The sequence below is a fragment of the Chiloscyllium plagiosum genome, chromosome 18, assembly GCF_004010195.1.
Source record: "Chiloscyllium plagiosum isolate BGI_BamShark_2017 chromosome 18, ASM401019v2, whole genome shotgun sequence".
NCBI classification, from domain to species: domain Eukaryota; kingdom Metazoa; phylum Chordata; class Chondrichthyes; order Orectolobiformes; family Hemiscylliidae; genus Chiloscyllium; species Chiloscyllium plagiosum.
In genome coordinates, this window is record NC_057727.1 from 33,364,941 (window position 1) to 33,385,346 (window position 20,406).

General features: G+C 42.0%; 1 protein-coding gene across 5 annotated transcripts in view; it reads right to left on the reverse strand.

The window, feature by feature from the left end:
- Positions 1-20,406, reverse strand: part of LOC122559030 — a 45,097-nt gene that overhangs the window by 5,460 nt on the left and 19,231 nt on the right. For 4 of the 5 annotated variants that reach the window (XM_043708174.1, XM_043708175.1, XM_043708176.1 and 1 more), the window contains 3 exons: positions 14,349-14,414; positions 13,551-13,654; positions 7,701-7,847 (listed from right to left, as the gene is read on the reverse strand). In XM_043708174.1, the coding sequence (XP_043564109.1) occupies positions 7,701-7,847; positions 13,551-13,654; positions 14,349-14,414 (317 nt within the window). Of the gene's footprint in view, positions 1-2,142; positions 2,371-7,700; positions 7,848-13,550; positions 13,655-14,348; positions 14,415-20,406 lie in introns of those variants that run through there. The other variant, XM_043708177.1, reaches the window with a different exon arrangement.

A 20,406-nucleotide genomic window follows, 5' to 3' on the forward strand; every position in this document is an offset into this window, starting at 1 on the left:
AGACCTAAGGGGCAACTTTTTCACGCAGAGGGTGGTACGTGTATAGAATAAGCTGCCAGAGGATGTGGTGGAGGCTAGTACAATTGCAACATTTAAGAGGCATTTGGATGGGTATATGAATAGGAAGGGTTTGGAGGGATATGGGCTGGGTGCTGGCAGGTGGGACTAGGTTGGGTTGGGACATCTGGTCGGCATGGACGGGTTGAACCAAAGGGTCTGTTTCCATGCTGTACATTTCTATGACTCTATGTCTCTATGACTCATTAGCTGTCAGAGGGATGTATGTTCATAAGGTGGTTAAGTCGCAATTGAGCTGAGACTCAGTTTTTCCACGTATCTGCAGGAGAAAATGACACTTAATGCCAAAGAACAATCAATGATAGTTGGAGGAGTACCCAACATGAGGGACACATGCCTACAGAAAAGGAGGCAGGGGAATCAGCCAGAGAGCAGGACAGCGAGACAATTGTAGATGGTGAAGCTGGAGTGTAAAGAGCTGATAGTGAGGATGCATCAAACTTGGCATCAACCACTGGGAGAAAAAAAATGGACTTCATAGAGGAATGGGAGAATTGATTGTGAATAATGGGAACCTAATTTTTTCTGCTCTTCAATCCTGGGCTTTGCATTCTGGAGGAATGTCCTGTTCCATCCACTATAACCCTGCAATCTACCACTGAGGAGGAGAATATCAAAGCCTCAGTGTTTGCTCTATCATCTATTCCTCCTGTACTCTCACCAGCACCGATACAATCATTATGGTCCCAGCTGATGGTGAAACTGGACAAGTCAATTCCTGGTTAGAAACCTGACCTGACAGGTCATAAGGTTTATTTTTGTAATTTGGTTACTTCAGTAGTCATTCAGCAAGCACACGTAAATGAGGCTGCCAATGTACTTTTAATAATACGTCATATTGCATAAAGGAAAGGGGGTAAAAAGATTTATATATATAAAGTCAGTTTGGAAAGATAATAAACAGAAAAAAAAAATCAATTCTTTTTTCCAGCAATATTCTTTACAGACACTCAATGCTTTTCTTACTCAACTGGCGAGGTCACAAGCATCTCATTTCAGCAACTTTCTGCACATGTACCAAATAGGATTCTCTCTTTCATTCCTCAGGGCATCTATGACTTTTCTCACTGAACACAAAGAAAATGAATTCAGAGCTTTTTCCAATCACTTTATCCGTTTTGCGATTTCTAAACAGCACATTATGGTCCCAGCTGATGGTGAAACTGGACAAGTCAATTCCTGGTTAGAAACCTGACCTGACAGGTCATAAGGTTTATTTTTGTAATTTGGTTTTTCTTTTTCTGGTCATAAAAACACAACTGAGTAAACACTTCAGGAATTATCTCACTAGGTAGAACGTCTACTCATTTAACTTGACTTCAGCTCCATACCATCATTTCATCAAAATTCATCTTCAAATTCCGAGATCTGTGACTCTGCTCCCCCTCTTCAACCGGATCCTCAACTTCCTGTCCCACAGACTATAATCAGTGAGAATAGGTGACTTCAACACCGGTGTATGACAATGCTGCTCCTTTAACAAGGTTATTCAGTCCTTGGTTTTTTTAAAGAGAGGAATCATCAAGGCAGAGGTGCCAAAATGTCTGAAGTGGCTACTTTAATAATGGCTAACAGATGCTACCTAAGTCAACAAGCAGAAAATGTTTTCAGGTTTTTTTAAAAAACACCTGTACAATGAAGGGGGAGTAGCCAGTTCTCCCAGTTCAGGGTTTTATCTAGTTTTGGGTTAGTTTTAGCTGGGGACACAAAGAAACAGCTCCCTGCTGATCCTCTCTCTCTCTCTCTCTGACATCTCTCTCCTGTTTTTGAATTTGCTTTTTTGGCAAGGAGTGTGTTTATGGAATGTTGCAGGAAATCGGAACAGCTCTTCATTAAGTTGCGTTTCATCTTGTTTGGGTTTTCAACTAGTTATATTTTTCTAAATTTGGATTCTTTGTGTTCGTGTGTTAAAAAATCTGTTTTGTTTTATTAGCTGTGTCACTCCTGGAGTATTCGCCTTTGGTCTGCTTAAAACAACGAGAAATTTTAGGGTCTGGGCTACCATCTTAAAATGTTTTGAGGGGATCTAGTCTGGTCCAAAACAGATTGGGGGCTCACCTGGAATTTGTTCTATAGTTCCCATTTGGGATTAGGGTTGTTGGACTTAAAGGCAGCCAGTGGTAGGTGTGAGTGTCTTTTGTTCCGGGTGTTGAATTCGGATGGTTTAAACAATGCTTGGTGTAGTCTTGGCTCTTTCAGTCACAAAGAGTTTTCTGGGGGTGGAAGAAGCAACTTTGGGGGCTTTACAAAAGGTGAACAAAGAAAAGCTGCTGGGGTTGGAGTTATCTTCATCTGTAAGAAAGGGAGATAATTACAGCAATAGCTCAGCATTTAAATTTGTTGGAAACACCATTGGAATCTTTAGAGATGGCTAAACTCCGATTGAAAAGGAAGCAGCTTCAGGTAGAGAAACAAAAGAAAAAGAAATGAAACTGTCCGAATTACGGTTAAAAGCTGAGGAAAGAAAAAACAAATGAAAGGCCCAAGCAGAAAAAAAACCAAGGATGGAATAACATTGTTAAAGGAGCAGCATCATCACAGATGCCCCACAAGCTGTATATTCAGCCCCTTACTGGGCTCCTTATGCATTCACAACTGTATGGTCAAATTCAGCTCTAACTCCATTTACAAATTTGTTGATGACACCACCATAGTGGGTTGGATCAACAATATGACAGAACAGGATGAAGAGAGCTTAGCGGCATGGTGTAACGACAACAATCTCTTCCTCAATGTCAGCAAAACAAAGGAGCTGGTCATCGACGTCCGAAAGGGGAGTGGAGGACATGCCCCTGCCTGTATCAATGGTAGAGATGGTGGAGCTGGTCGAGAGCTTCAAGACAGCTAATCAGGTGGAGCTAGGTCTTTACTTATATTTGAATTTTGTTTTAAGTCTCTGGGTATTTTTGTCCTTTCCCTTACAACACAGAGAGAGAGAGAGAGAGAGAGAGAGAGAGATGTCTTACCAGCTCTAGGTCTGTAACAACCTGCAGTTAGACCAATCCAGCAGCTGCTGTTAGGCCGGTTAGCTTTAGTTCAAAGACTCCTGATGCCGCTCTGTCTCAGTAGCACAAACATTTTACTGCTCCAAAAGCAACTTAGTCTCTTACAACTAACAATGTATACTACTTGATTTTCAAGTTGCAAAACTCTCCTAATACACGAGGGCAGTGCCGAGTTGGAAGGTTGGATCTGGGATAAGGTGGGGGGAGGGAAGATCAAGAAACTGGTGAAATTGACATTGATGCCATGAGGTTGGTGAGTCCCAAGGTGGAAGATGAGGTGTTCTTCCTCCAGGCGTCGGGTGGCTTGGATTTGGTGGTGGAGGAAGCCCAGGACTTTAATGTCCTTGACGGAGTGGGAGGGGGAGTTGAAGTGGTCGGCCGCAGGGCGGTGGGATTGTTTGGTGCGTATGTCCCTGAGATGTTCCCTTAAACATTCTGCGAGTTGGCATCCTGTCTCCCCAATGTAGAAGAGGCCTCATCGAGAGCAACTGACACAGTAGATGAGGTGTTTGCATGTGCAGGAAAATCTCTGCTGGATGTGGAAGGATCCTTTGGGGCCTTAGATGGGGCTGAGGGGGAGGGTTTTACACCTCTTGTGGTGGCAAGGGAAGGTACAGGGAGTGGAGGATGGGTTGATGGGGGGTGTGGACTAATAAGGGAGTTGCAGAGGGAATGATCTCTGAGCAATGCTGATAGGAGTGGGGAGGGAAATATATCTTTAGTGGTGGGATCAGATTGTAGGTGGCGAAAATGGCGGAGGATGATGCGTTGCATCTGGAAATTAGTGGGGTGGAAGGTGAAGTCAGGGGAGTTCTGTCCTTGTTGCAGTTGGAGGGGTGGGGTTCAAGGGCAGTGGTGCAGGAAGTGGAGGAGATGCGTTGGAAGACATTGTTAACCATGTGGGAGGGGAAATTGCAGTCTTTGAAATAGGAGACCATCTGGGATGTCCTGGAATGTAATTTCTCTTCCTGGGAGCAGATGCGGCAGAGGTGGAGGAATTGGGAGTAAGGGGTGGTGTTTTTACAGAGGGAGTAGGAGGAGGGGGTGTAGTCCACGTAGCTGCAGGAGTCGGTGGGTTTGAAGTACATGTCCACGTTGAGTCGGTCACAGAGATGAAGATGGAGAGGTCCAGGAAAGGGAGGGAGGTGTCTGAGATGGTACAGGTGAACTTAAGGTCAGCTGTTAGTGGAGTTGATGAACTGTTCAACCTCCTCATGGGAACATGAGGTGGCGCCAATACAGTCATCTATGTGGCGGAGGAAAAGATGGGGAATGGTGCCAGTGTAGCTGCGGAAGATGGACTGTTCCACATACCCGATGAAGAGGCAGGCATAGCCGGGGCCCATGCATGTGCCCATGGCTACCCCTTTTGTCTGAAGGAAGTAGGAGGATTCAAAAAGTTGTGGAGGGTGAAGATCAGTTCAGCCAATCGAATGATTGTGTCAGTGGAAGCGTACTGGTTGGGTAGGCAGGAGAGGAAGAAATGGAGGGCTTGGACATGTACAGGGACTGTAATCATATCATTATGAATGCCCCATTATCAATATCCTGAGGGCTTCTTCTCAATAAATACTGAACTAAACTAGTGGTGTCAATACTGTGACTATAAGTCATAGGCCAGGAATTCTCCTACAAGTCACTCTCCCAGTTACTGTCTACCATACAAAACATGCAAGTCAGGAGTGACGGATGGGCAGTAACTGTTCATATGGCCACACCATCCACATCTTGTGAATGAATTAAGAACTACACATTCACACCTACATCTCCAGACTCAACTTCGCTAATGGTCTCTCACATGCAAATTAAACTAAACTGGCAGCTACGTCTTATCGCATAACAAGTCCTTCTCCACTATTATAGTTATTTTTTTCTTTCTCTTTTTGCAAAAAAACCTAGAAAACAAACAATCACAATAAACAATAAAGAAGAAACAAAAACTTCAAAATAAACTCCTCCTCAACAGAAGACACCAACAGAATCAGTCTCCTCTCCTCTTTAATACAGGAGAAAAAGAACAGAGTCCTTCAATCACACTGATCCAGCTCCCTCAGAGGCAGCTCTCAGAGTTAACAGGATGTTTGTCATTCATATTCTTTTTTTCTCTCTTTTCTCCTGGCACTCATGTCGTTTGTGTGTAGGTGTTGGACACAATGAAGAACAACAAATATTTAAATCTTTATTCATTCTCCACTATTATAGCATTCTAAACCACTCAGCACATTTCAATTAATGCCTCACTCCTCCCAACATCTACCACCCTACACAACAGCCCAGATTTTATGTTTTTCTGATGCCAGTATCCACTACATTCTCTGACCTCACTCCTCTATCTTTATTGCACATCCTTCAGATGGCCAGATCCCTCCTTTGGAATATTCATTCTAACCTTTTTTAAAATTTGCATCCATTCTTTATTTTCTCATTTGATATTGGCCATCACATCCTTCATTAATACCTACATTAGTGATTGAAGTCTATTTTAGCCTTTATGTAATTTTACTAGATTAGAAATCCTATCTACTCCGCTGAATATTTCAGGAAGCAATTTTCAACATTAGTTCAAGGCTTCCGCTATATGGGAACCTGTATGTTTATATAGTGGGATGGAATTTATCACAGTAGAAAAACACAGAAACAACTGCACAATGAAAATATTTAATCAGCCTGGTTTCCTGAGCATTTCTTATTTTGCTTCTGGCTACTCTAATAGCTAGGGAATGAATATACAGATAGTAACTAAAAAGGGGGCTTATACAGACAAACTGCCAATGACCAGAGAAATCATTTAAATACCACAATGTATAATTTTGCTTTCAGAGAAACTATGACCATCCATCCCTTCAGGTGGTCTCTGAATCCCCAAACCAGAAACATAGTTTAATTTACAATGCTGTACAATCACCGCTGTCAGTGTTGCTATGAAAGGTAACATGATCGAGAACCTGATTTATCAAGTTATTGGGTATGTATCCAACTACCAGAATGAAACTGACTGAGAAGAGACAGTTCAAACAACTATAATGGATTTTCCCGGGATTTGGAACAGAGTTATAAAAGATAGACTTAGGGTTGAACTTGTTTTCACTGAGGAAAAGATTAAGTGGAGGAAATTGAATCCAGATGTCTAAAATAGGAAGCATGGTGCAGCCATAAGTGGGTAATTAAACTGCGATTGGGCAACTACAGGACAAGAGTACAAAATTAACAGGGCTTAAGGTTAGTGGAAATTTTGATCCAATAGGATAATAGATATTCCAGCAACAGCATTTCATGCTTGGGCATGATATTTGCTGTTTAAAAATAAAGTTAAGGACCATTATATTTTAAAATCATCTATACAATACGATGTTTCATATACTGCTAGTACTACGTGTGGATTATTGTGTGAGCATACACTTGGTCAGATGAAACTATACAAATTTGACAGAATAAAACTTAAGTTGAAATAAAATTCTGCAGTACTATTTGATAAGGAAAGACCAACAAACCTGATTCTACCAACATCTGTCTAATTTTCTCAGTGATAGTTTCTATGTAAAGCATTTAAATTGCAGAAATTGCTTCTTTTAAGATCGGTGTTAAATAATGCTTTTTGGAATTCTGCTATACTACTCCCTCAGATGGTGACATAGAGGTGGAGGGGGGATTAATGTCAAAAAGGGCAAATAATTTGATATATTTACAAAGTTGTTTCAAAGGATGTGGATCCATGGAAATTAACATAGACCGTACCATTATGAGGACAGGATACAGTTTTGGAAAATCTGTGCAGATTAAAGATCCCTGATCAGTTTCATACAATACTTATGAAGTAGGAGCAGAAGTAGACCACTCAGCACCTTTGATCAAGAATCTATCTGCTGCTGCCATAAAATATTCACCACTGGGGTGACCTTACAGAGGTTTATAAAATCATGAGGGCGTGGATAGGGTAAATAGATAAGATCTTTTCCCGTGATGGGGGACTCCAAAACGAGAGGGCATAGGTTTAGGGTGAGAGGGGAAAGGTTTAAAAGGGATCTAAGGGGAAACGTTTTCACACAAAGGATGATGCATGTATAGAATGAGCTACCAGATGAAGTGGTGGAGGTGGGTACAATTACAGCATTTAAAAGGCATCTGGGTGGGTATATGAATAGGAAGGATTTAGAACGATATGGGCTAAATGTTGGCAAATGGGATTAGATTAATTTAGGATATCTGGCTGGCATGAACGAATTGGACTGAAGGGTCTGTTCTGTGCTGTATGTCTCTATGACTCTATTTTCATCAATCTTTGAGGAAGAGAGTTCCAAAGAGTCATACACTTCAGTGAGAAACAAGTTTTATATCTTTCTGAAATGGGTGACCTCTAATATTTAACCAGTGAACCTGAGTTCTAGAGAGTTCCTGAAAGTAGCTTTTTTGCTAAAAGTCCACAATCTTACTATCAGTAAGACATGAACATTTATCTTTGGATTAAACATATTTTGCTCAGAACATTTACAACTGGGTAAAAGCAGTGTCTTTCAAGCATTGGATCCTATATCCATTTGGGTACTGTGCAAGGTCTGGAGTAGTAAAAAAGTGGAGGAAGTGGATACTCCATGCTCTGAAATTTGTTGCAAGACTAACCTGAGGGAACCACTGATCATAGTCGGGTAGCTGGTAAAATGGTTGCCGTGACGACAGGCTATTTTGCTCCCTCTTCTACGCCTCTTCATTGGCTCCTTTTCTTTTTCAGTTTTAGCAGCCTGATTCTCCAAGAGAGTATTCAGTTTTCTAAGAAAGATGACAAACTTACTATTAATCAATACCTCCATCACTTGTGTTAGAGAAGTACTGATTTTAATTGGAAACATTTCCGTAAGTAGTATGTATAAACTGATTATCTTTACTTTCTACGAATATAACAGAATAGTTTCAGATTTGTCAAGAAATTGATTTGGAAATGCAGTTATTAAAAATTAAACATCTAAAACTGCACTGACATCCTTGAAACCAATACAGAAAATGCTGTAAACACTCCAGTCAGTCAGCGTCTACAGGCATATTAACATTTTATGTTGAAAGAACAGTAGTTAAAGTGAAACAGAAAAATAGGACAAAGAGGAAGCAGGGAAGTGTTACACCTTAAAGTAACTCTCGGAATAAAGGAAGTGTTAAACAAATCAGTCAGCTAATCTGCATTTAGTCTCTTTAATGCCAGTTTGAAATGAAAAAGAAGAAAAACATTCATATTGTGTGTTTCATAACTTCAGTAGGACCTAAAGCAAATATAGCTAAAAAAGTACTATGCCACTATTTTTAATACAAGAAGCTCATCAGCGTACAGCAAACTTCCATAAACAGCAAAGTGACAACGTTTCAATATCTGTTTTAGTGATGCTTGTTAAAGGATCAATATTGGACTATTTGCACTATGGATAATATTACACTATGGATAATTCTTCTGCTTGGGAGAGCAGACAGACTGGATTAATATTGCATCTGAAAGGAGGCACGTCCAAGTGTGCACATCCATAGAGTCACAGGGGTCTATAGCATAGATATGATCCTTCAGCCCATCAAGCTTGTGCTGGTAAAACAAAAACCTACCTAACTAATCTAATCCCATTTCCCAGCAATTGGCCCATAGCTTCATATGCCTCAGCTTCTTAAATGCATATCTAAATACTTCTTAAATGTTAATAAGGCTTCTGTCTCTATTACGTTTATGGGCAGTGAGTTCCAGATTCCCACCATCCTCTGGGTGAAAAAAACTGTTTCCTCACATCCCCTCTAAACCTCCTGCCCCCCAGACATTGATCCCACTATCAAAGGGAAAATTTCCTTTCTGACCAGCTATCTTTGCCCTCATAATTTCATGCAATTTAATCAGATGCCTTCTTAATCTCCTCTGCTCCAAAGAGATTAATCCCAATCAGTCCAATCCCTCTTCATAACTGAAACTCCCTAGCCCGAGCAACATCCTGGTAAATCTCCTCTGCATCCTCTCCAATCCACTCACACTGTACCTATAATGTGCATTTCAGAATTGCACACAATACCCTAATTGTACTACATTAGAAGATTGGCCTAAGTGCTTGTAAGTTGGAGTTTCACCCAAAAATAAGGTTGTGGCTTTGGACAGTGTTGTGGGAGGAAGTTTGCTAATGATACAAGCTAAATGGGAATGGAAGCTGTGATGAGGACACAGAAGCTACAGTCACATTATGTGACTGGAAAACAAGGTGCACATAAAATATAATTGGGAAGTGTGGGGTTATTTGCTTTGGTCATTAGAATAGAAAAGCCAATTTTTTTTTTCCAATGGGAATGTTGTTACATTCAGAGGGACTTGAATGTAATCAAAGAACACAGGAAGCCTGCTTGCAACCATAGTGAACAATTAAGAAAACAAATGACACTTTGTCTTTTATTACAAAAGGAGTACAGGAATTATAAGAATAAAAATAAGGGAAACACATGTTTGAGAATGGGATCATGTGGAGATGGTAAAAATGGCTGAGAATTATATGGCAAATGTGGGAGCTGTTGAGTTCGAGAATATGGATAAAAGAAACACAAGGTCCCATATGGCAGGCTAGTCATGAAGGTTGGGTCACATGGGATCCAAGGAGAGATAGCTAATTGGATTCAAAATTGGCTCAATGGTAGGAAGCAGGGGGTGATGGTTGAAGGCTGTTTCTCAGACTGGAGACCCGTGACTAGTGGTGTGCCACAAGGGTTGGTGCTGGGACCTTTGTTATTTGTCATTTCCATAAATGATCTGGATGTGAATGTACAAGGCATGATTAGTAAGTTTGCGGATGATATAAAATAGCAGGTTTTGTTGATAGCAAGGAAGGTTATCAAAAATTACAGAGGGATCTTAATCAAATGGAGAAGTAGGCTGAGAATTGGCAAATGCAATTCAATACAGATAAGTGTGATGTGTTGTACTTTGAAAAGTCAAACCAATGTAGAACTTATACAGTAAATGGCAAGGTTCTGAGATGTGTTGTGGAATAGAGGCATCGAGGAGTACATGTATATAGTTCTTTGAAAGGTGTCACAGGTAGACAGGGTGGTGAAGGTATTTAGCATGCTGACCTTCATTGATTGAGGCATTGAGTATAGCAGTTGGGATGTTAGATTAAAGTCGTATAAGTCATCAATGAGGCCACAGTTGAAGTATTGTGTACAGTTTTGGTCACCCTGTCATAGGAAAGACATAGTTAACCTGGAAGGAGTACAAAGAAGTCGTATGAGGATGTTGCCAGGGCTAATAGGCCTGAGTTATAGGGAGAGGTTGGCCAGGGTAGGGCTTCATTCCTTGGAATGTAGAAGAATGAAGGTGACTTTATTGTGGTGTATAGAATCATGAAGGGCATAGATAGGGGAATGCATATAGTCTTTGTCCCAGGGATAGGGAATCAAAAACTAGACGCCTTTGGTTTAAGGTGAGAGGGGAAAGATTTAAGAAGGATCCATGGGGCAACCTTTTCACACAGAGAGTGGAATGGGCTGCCAGAGAAAGTAGTTAAGGCAGATACAATAGCAGGTACATGGGTGAGAAGGGTTTAGAGGGGATATGGACCAAATGTGGGCAATTGGAACTAGATGAGTGGGCACCATGGTCAGCATGGACCAGTTTGGGCTGAAGGGCCTGTTTCCTTGGGCTATTACTCTATGCCTCTATCATTCTATTATCACTGTAAGGAGAGTGGTGAAAACAAAAGACAAAGAACACAGCTAATGAGAAACACATCCATAAAATTGGAGGGCAATTCACTAGGGAGTAATGAAAAATTTTTCAGAAGCTCTGGTGTTACAAGTGGCATCTGCAGAGCGAACAAAGGCAAATTCAGATAAAGGAATGGAGTTCTTACAGGAAGAAATAGTGTAAAGGGATGGGGGAAGGAAACTCAGAGTTGTACTAATTAGTGAGTTTGTAAAGATGGACACATATTTAGGAGGTGAAAACTGGAACATCTGGTAGTAAGCAGTAAAATTGAGAGTTGCGAAAGGGAGACTAAGTAGGAAATACACTGAGGAGTACAAAGCAGAATAAGTATAAAAATTTGAGAACAACACTAAAATATTGGGCATTATTGAAAACTGGACTTTTGGGAGCCATGATCATCTAAGTTGTAGAGGCTTGCCCTTAAAGAAGAAGAGTAGATGTCAGTGGAAAATCCATCAACAGGGATAAAGAGAGAGAAGCTCAAGAATATCAGAGATAGATCATTGATAGGGATGGAATGTGTAATGAGAATTTCTACATCAGCATGAAAGCAGGAAGCAGAACTGATGCAGTCGTCCAAGCAATAGAAAAACAGACCAAGAAGGAAATACAAGTATCATTGGAACAAACAGCATTCAGCATTTCCTACATCAAGATGGATGGAGCTCACGGGCACATAGGCTTCATAATGGCATTGTTACTAGAATAGGTGAGTCAGTTAAAGGCAATGTTGTTCAAGGTGAGAACATGTTCAACCTGGCTCTGGAGAACATGATGAATGGGAAATGATTGGGAAGCTGATCGGAGAAGAAATTCAGGATTCCAAGCAGTCCCTGGGGAAAGAGAGAAATGTAGAGACATTGTGGGCTAGTAATGATCAGTGCAATGTCCACTGAAAATATTACATCAGATAGTATGCCAATCTTCCAATGTCCCAAGACACACCTTAATTTTTAACAGGAGGGCAGGGATGAGAGGAGTTGCCTACTCACATGCTTCAAGTTAAACTCAGAAGAATTTACTATCAGGTTGGAGAGGAAGAAAATTAAAATTTCAATACTAACAAAATGTATGACCCATTCTAGGCCCATTGCTGCAAACCCATCAGGAGCACAGTTCATAGAATCATAGAATCCCTACAGTGTGGAAACAGGCCTTTTGGACCAACCAAACCCATTCCTCTTCCCTATTACTGTACATTTTACCCCTAAATTACACATCCCTGGACACTATGGGCAATTTAGCATGGCCAATTCATCTAACCTGACATCTTTGGACTGTGGGGGTAAACTGGAGCACCCGGAAGAAGCTACTCAGACACAGGAAGAATGTGCAAACTCCACACAGACAGTTGCCTGAGGCTGGAATTGAACCCGGATCCCTGGTGCTGTGAGGCAGCAGTGCTAACCACTGAACCACCATGCCACACTTCCTCCCCCACACTCCCAACCCAGTTGAGGGAGTCATTACTGATCGTGGTTATTGATGAAAACTCTTCGATAGAAAGGATAGTCAAACTAGGGTGCCCATGCTACGGTACAAAGGTGCCATCATTTGAATACAGTGGCAAGCCCATTCCCAAAGCTTCAATATTCTGCTCATTCTGTCCCTTTCAATAGTCTAACTCTGACAGTTCCATTCCTGTTCACTTTATAGAATCATCGTCTGTCACAAGTCCTTGTCTCTAGCCCCGAACCTGGTGCCAAACTAATTGGGTGTCAAACTCAGCTCATGGCCATTACAACCTCTGCTTTTAACCTATGTTGCAGTAGATGTTGGATTGGTGCCAAAAATCCTGAATTGAGAAACTGGCCCAACCATGTCCACCATAAGCTATACATAGTACATCATTGTCTTTGCAATTGTAACTGAATGGATCTGACCTACTGTGAAAGTGAGGACTGCAGAATATTGGAGATAGGAGCATCTGCAGTTCTCACTTTCGCCTAGATAATTTTAACCTCACTGCGAATCGTCTTCCAAGGATGCCTACCTTGAAGAAGTTCTCCTCCTCACTCTACAAAGTGCTCAGTGAGTCTCTCTCTCTCTTACTGCAGCCCCCAGGTCATCTCCTCTGCCCTTAAACTCTTCAGCCACGTCCTGAAGCAGACTCGACCTGTACATCTTCCTTCCCACCTATTTGCTCCACCCTCCCCTCCAACCTATCACCATTACCTCCACCTCCATCCACCTATCACACTCTCAACTACCTTCCCCCCAGCCCCACCCCCCTCCCATTTATCCCTCCATCCCCAAGGCTCCCAGCCTCATTCCTGATGAAGGGCATTTGCCCAAAACATCTATTTTTCTGCTTCTAGGATGCTGCCTGACCTACTGTACACCTGACCAAGCTGTTCCCAAACATCTACGTTAATTTTCCATATGTATTCAACGTAGTGAAAACATCTTTGCACTTAAAGAACCATTTCCAGTACAGATAGCTGGTACTCAGAGTTAACCCAGTTATATTCAGAAACAAGACAAGTGACTGAAAATGCACAAATCCAAATTCTAGTGAGCAAATATTATGAAATATGGATTAAGTTCTCAGAATCCTTGTAAAAATGGCCGTACGTGATATCAAGCACTATCAAGGACAACCATGAATGACTGTTTGCCATGCTGCTTTATCTTCAGGGTATCAAAAAAAACCCAGTTCCTATTAAAAGATCTATTATAAACCAATGATTCTGTGCCTAATCCAGTATTGCAGAAATTGCACAACAAATAAAGAACAATGTCATTTTTTGTTTTACCTTCGTTTCCTGCAGTCAAATAGAACAAAGACACCTGCAGCTCCATACCCGAAAAAGCCCAGCAATGGCCACAGAAGAGAATTCACTGCCATTCCCCATGTCAGCTGGAAAATCCAAATTGTTAACAATGTATAACACCAAAAAAGGGACATTAAGAAAACTGCTATATACAATAATTGAATGTTCGAGCCATAGTTATTATTAATTCTGCTTTATTTGTGCAGGAATTCTTCGTGCATTGCTGTGTACTATCTACCTATATTCATTTGCACAGACTTGTGTCAAATATACAGCACTTGTTTCTGAAAACTAATCTTTTCATGATTTGCTTATAAAAACTAATCTTCTCATTGCACAATTTGAAATAAATCTAAACTTTTGCCAAAACAAACTCATTTTTTAAAATTGTAGTTAAATGTATATAACCTGTATCTGTAATATTCGATTGTCACTGCAGTTTATTTTGAAAGCTGGTATATTGCTTTACTGAGGTCGTTGCCAACATTAATTTCCTTTCATTCTTACATCATTTCCTCTGTTGTTTCCCTCTATTGTTTTACTGTTTCCTTGGCCAGAGTCTCTGCTTGCATAGCAACAAAAATATGTGTCCCTTTGACTTCTCAAACTAAAGAATAGTTGCATTTCCCCAACATCTGTGATAGAGTGAAAGATTGATCTCTGAAATGTCATATTATTCACTGTAGTGCTGAAAATAAGTTGGGAATTTTTCTGTGTTTGATTTTGGGGGAAAAAAAAACACATCATTTCTGCGTGCTGGGGTTTTCCTGGCCAGCCTACCTGCTTTTCCCTGATCACTTCATGAGGCTTGAATGGATTGTAGAAACATGGGAAGGTGGTATTAATCTAGAAAGGAACAATACAGACAGCACTAATCAAAAGATAGCTGAGATTACAGTGTATCAAACAAAAAATTAAATTCTTAACTTCTGGCTCAGTTTCAGCATAGACTCTAGGAAATTACAAATGCTGCCGGTAAACCATCCCAAAGGGTGTATGTTTGCAGTTATACCCGAAAAATAGGAAAAGAGTCAAATTCAAATTTTTTTTAAAAACAAGCTTATAAACAGGAACAACTTTGGCTGCAATACAGGTCATCTTCAATTTAAATTCTTAATTTCATGACACATATATTGCCAACATTTTTGTTTCAGCAGCAGGAAGAATGGGAGCGTTGACCAGCGGGCTGATGGGAAGGTGAATCACTGATTTAACAAACTTACCTCGAGTGTCGGGGCCCTCCATTTTTGTTTCAGCAGCAGGAAGAGTAGGAGCATCGACCAGGGGGCTGATGGGAAGGTGAATTGTTGATTTTAAAACTCACCTCATGAATAGGCAGAACGCTCGCTGAGCAGGAGTGGACACAGGACTGCTGAGTAAGTGAAGTAATATATTTGGGTGGTTGCGTTAACCGAAACACTACTTACAAGGTGTCTCCCATCCATTCTCCTCCTCTAATCAAAAAAAAAGGTTTGGTGCGCCAAATTGGCAAGGTTACTAGATTTTATTTTTTCTTTTTCTACAGTCTCTTTGGGAATTTAGAATAGTGGGAATGGCGGTTAGGGCAGTTGAATGTTCCTCCTGCAGAATGTGAGAGGTAAGGGTCACCACTAGTGTCCCTGCCGAATACATCTGCGGGAACTGCACTCAACTCCAGCTCCTCGAAAACCACGTTAGGGAACTGGAGCTGGATCTGGATAAACTTTGGATTATTCGGGAGGCAGCGGGGGTTATTGAGAGGCGTTACAGGGAGGTAGTCACTCCTCAGATGTAATAAAGAGGCAGCTTGGTTACAGTCAGGGGATGGAAAGAGAACCGGCAGGCAGTGCAGGGAACCCCTGTGGCCATTCCCCTCAATAATAATTATAGCTTCTTTACCACTGTTGGGGAGGTGGGGCCCTCCATTTTTGTTTCAGCAGCAGGAAGAGCAGGAGCATCGACCAGGGGGCTGATGGGAATTGTTGATTTTAAAACTCACCTCGTGAATAGGCAGAACGCTCGCTGAGCAGGAGTGGACACAGGACTGCTGAGTAAGTGAAGTAATATATTTGGGTGGTTGCGTTAACCGAAACACTACTTACAAGGTGTCTCCCATCCATTCTCCTCCTCTAATCAAAAAAAAGGTTCGGTGCGCCAGATTGGCAAGGTTACTAGATTTTATTTTTTCTTTTTCTACAGTCTCTTTGGGAATTTAGAATAGTGGGAATGGCGGTTAGGGCAGTTGAATGTTCCTCCTGCAGAATGTGAGAGGTAAGGGTCACCACTAGTGTCCCTGCCGACTACATCTGCGGGAACTGCACTCAACTCCAGCTCCTCGAAAACCACGTTAGGGAACTGGAGCTGGATCTGGATAAACTTTGGATCATTCGGGAGGCAGCAGGGGTTATTGAGAGGCGTTACAGGGAGGTAGTCACTCCTCAGATGTAATAAAGAGGCAGATTGGTTACAGTCAGGGGATGGAAAGAGAACTGGCAGGCAGTGCAGGGAACCCCTGTGGCCATTCCCCTCAATAATAAGTATAGCTTCTTTACCACTGTTGGGGAGGTCAACTTACCAATGGTAAGCCATGGGGCACAGGGTTCTGGCACAGAGTTTTCCCCTGTTGCTCAGAAGGGAAGCAGGGAGAAGAGCAGAGAATTAGTCACTGGGGATTGCATTGTTAGAGGGACAGATAGGAGGTTCTATGGGAACGAGAGAGACTCACGGTTGGTGTATTGCCTCCCAGGTACCAGGGTTCGTGATGTCTCGGATCATGTTTTTAGAATCCTTGAGGGGGAGGGGGAGCAGCCCAAAGCCGTGGTCCACATAGGTACTAATGACATAGGTAGGAAAAGGGATGGAAATTTAAGGTAGACATTCAGAGAGCAAGGGTGGAAACTTAGAGCGAGAACAAACAGAGTTGTTATCCCTGCTTTGTTGCCCCTGCCATGTGCTAAAGAGGCGAGGAATAGGGAGTGAGAGGAGTTGCACATGTGGCTACAGGGATGGTGCAGGAGGTAGGGTTTCGGCTACCTGGATAATTGAAGCTCATTCTGGGGTAGGTGGGACCTCTACAAACAGATGATCTACAGCTGAACCAGAGGAGTACCAATATCCTGGGGAGGGAGGGTCGGGGGGAGATTTGCTAATGCCCTTCTGGAGGGTTCAAACTAATTCAGCAAAGAGACGGAAACGTAAATTGTAGTTCCATTGTCCAGGAGGTTGAGAGCAGTGAGGTCAGAAATGAGGTTTCAAGGTGGCAAGAGTTCACCGGCAAGCAGAAAGGTAATTTGAAGTGTGTCTACTTCAACACTCGGAGCATCCAGAATAAGGTGGTTGAACTTGCAGCATGGGTTGGTACCTGGGACTTTGATGTAATGGCCATTTCGGAGGCATGGATAGAGCAGGAACAGGAATGGTTGTTGCAGGTTCTAGGATTTAGATGTTTCAGTAAGAACAGAGAAGATGGTAAAAGAGGGGGAGGTGTGGCATTGTTAGTCAAGGACAGTATTACGGTGGCAGAAAGGATGTTTGAGAACTTGTCTACTGAGGTAGTATGGGCTGAGGTTAGAAACAGGAAAGGGAAGGTCACCCTGTTGGCAGTTTTCTACAGGCCTCTGAGTAGTTCAAGTGACGTAGAGAAAAGGATAGCAAAGATAATTCTGGATAGAAACGAGAGTAACAGGGTAATTGTTAAAGGGTCTTTATCTTTCCAAATATTGACTGGAAAGCTGATAGTTTGAGTACTATAGATGGGTCCATTTTTGTCCAATGTGTGCAGGATGGTTTCCTGACACTGTATGTAGACAAGCCAACAAGGGGAGAGGCCACATTAAATTTGGTACTGGGTAATGAACCTGGCCAGGTGTTAGATTTGGAGGTGGGTGAGCACTTTGGTGATAGAGACCACAGTTCGGTTATGTTTATTTTAGCAATGGAAAGAGATAGGTATATAGTGCAGGACAAGAGTTACTGCTGGAGGAAAGTCAATTATGATGTGATTAGGCAAGAGTTAGGATGCACAAGATAGGGAAAGAAACTACAGGGGATGGGCACAACTGAAATGTGGAGCTTATTCAAGGAACAGCTGCTGCATGTCCTTGATAAGTATGTACCTATCAGGCAGGGAAGAAGTGGTCGAATGAGGGAGCCATGGTTTTCTAAAGAAATTGAATCTCTTGTCAAGAGGAAGAAGGTTTATGTAAGGATGAGACATGAAGGCTCAGTTATGGTGCTTGAGAGTTCCAGGTAAGCCAGGAAAGACCTAAAGAGAGAGCTAAGAAGAGCCAGCAGGGGACAAGAAAAGTCGTTGACAGATAGGGTCAAGGAAAACCCTAAAACTTTCTATACAGGTACATCAGGAATAGAAGAATGACTAGAGTAAGATTAGGCCCAATCAAGGACAATAGTGGGAAGCTGTGTGTGGAGTCTGAGGAGACAGGGGAAGTGCTAAGTGAATATTTTTGTCAGTATTCACACTGGAAAAAGACAATTTTGTCGAGGAGAATACGGAAATACAGGCTACTAGGCTAGATGGGATTAAGGTTCACAAAGAGGAAGTGTGATCGCTCCCCCCAGTGCCAGCTCTCCTACTCTTCACCTCACTCCTCCCAGTGCCCCTTTTCCCACTCTGCACCTCAGTCCCCCCAGTGACAGCTCTCCCACTCTTCACTCCTCACCCTCCAGTGCCAGCTCTTCCACTCTTCACCTCATTCCCCCAGTGCCAGCTTTCCCACTTTTCACCTCACTCCTACCTGTATCAGTATGAAGATAGACAGGTCCGCTGGGCCGGATGGGATTTATCCTAGGATTCTCTGAGAAACCAGGGAGGGGATTGCAGAGCCTTTGGCTTTGATCTTTGTGTCATCATTGTCTACAGGAATAGTGCCAGAAGACTGGAGGAAAGCAAATGTTGTTCTTTGTTCAAGAAGGGAAGTAGAGACAACCCTGGTAATTATAGACCAGTGAGCCATAGTTTGATTGTGGATAAAGTATTGGAAAAGGTTATAAGAGATAGGATTTATAATCATTTAGAGGGGAATAAGTTGATTAGGGATAGTCAATACAGTTCAGTGAAGGGTAGGTCATGCCTCACTAACCTTATTGAGTTCTTTGAGAAGGTGACCAAACAGGTGGATGAGGGTAAAGCGATTGATGTGGTATATATGGATTTCAGTAAGGCGTTTGATAAGGTGAGGGTGATTTAGCGGTTTGGATCAGAAATTGGCTAACTGAAAGAAGACAGAGGGTAGTGGTTGATGGCAAATGCTCATCCTGGAGTTCAGTTACTAGTAGAGTACTGCAAGGAACTGTTTTGGGTCCACTGATGTTTGTCATTTTTATAAGTGACCTAATGACGGTTAGTAAATTTACGGATGACATGAAGGTCGGTGGAGTTGTGGATAATGCTGAAGGATGTTGCAGGTTACAGAGAGATATAGATAAGCTGCAAAGCTGGGCTGAGAGGCGGCAAATGGAGTTTAATGTGGAAAAGTGTGAGGTGATTCACTTTGGTCGGAGTAACAGGAATGCATAGTACTGGGCTAATGGTAAGATTTTTGATAGTGTGGATGGGCAGAGAGATCTCGGTGTCCATGTATAAAGATCCCTGAAATTGCCACACAGGTTCATAAGGTTGTTAAGAAGACATACAGTGTGTTAGTTTTTATTGGTAGATGGATTGCATATCAGAGCCATGAGGACATGCTGCAGCTTTACAAAACTCTGGTGCAGCCACACTTGGAGTATTGCGTACAGTTCTGGTCACCACATTATAGGAAGGATGTGGATGGTTTGGAAAGGGTTCAGAGGAGATTTACTAGGATGTTGTCTGGTATGGAGGGAAGGTCTTATGAGGAAAAGGCTGAGGAACCTGAGGCTGTTTTCATTTGAGAGAAAAGGTTGAGAGGTGACTTAATTGAGACATATAAGATAATCAGAGGGTTAGATTGGGTGGACAGTGAGAGACTTTTTCCTCAGATGGTGATGGCTAGTGCGAGGGGGCATAGCTTTAAATTGAAGGGTGATAGATATAGGACAGATGTCAGAGGTAGTTCCTTTACTCAGAGTAGTAGTAGCTATATTAGAGCCATTCTGTGACTCTTTGTGAAACTAACTCTGGTATGCCTTTTCTCCTTAAGAAAGTGGACATTCATCATTTAAAATTCTAGTACAACATCAGCAAGACCTGACAGAGAGAGAGTGTTCAAATCATGATCCAAGGTTAAAGGCCAGTAAAACAGGGCAATTCGACTATAGTGGGACTCTCCATTGCTTAAGTGAAAAGAAGATGATTTTCCTTTAGATAATAAAAATGACGTAAGATCAAGAATCTGTAAATTATGGTCCCACAGGGCAGTACTGCAAAACTCCAACCTCAAAAATGAAGGCAATTAATAAATTAATGTCCATAACATAGTCCTAGCAGACCACTGGGCTGCTGTCTCATTAGAGAGTATTGACTGGCAGTGGTTTAACCTGAGAGTCACGATGCATTAGGTGAGGTTGAGAAAGAAAAACCTTCATGGTAACCTCACCTGGTGCAGGAATTAAACCTGTGTTATCAGTGTTAACTCTGCACTGTAATCCAAAGATGATGAGGGCAGAGCAGTAGATGTGATCTATATGGACTTCAGTAAGGCGTTCAACAAGGTTCCCCATGGGAGACTGATTAGCAAGGTTAGATCTCATGGAATACAGGGAGAACTAGCCATTTGGATACAGAACTGGCTCAAAGGTAGAAGACAGAGGGTGGTGGTGGAGGGTTGTTTTTCAGACTGGAGGCCTGTGACCAGTGGAGTGCCACAAGGATCGGTGCTGGGCCCTCTACTTTTTGTCATTTACATAAATGATTTGAATG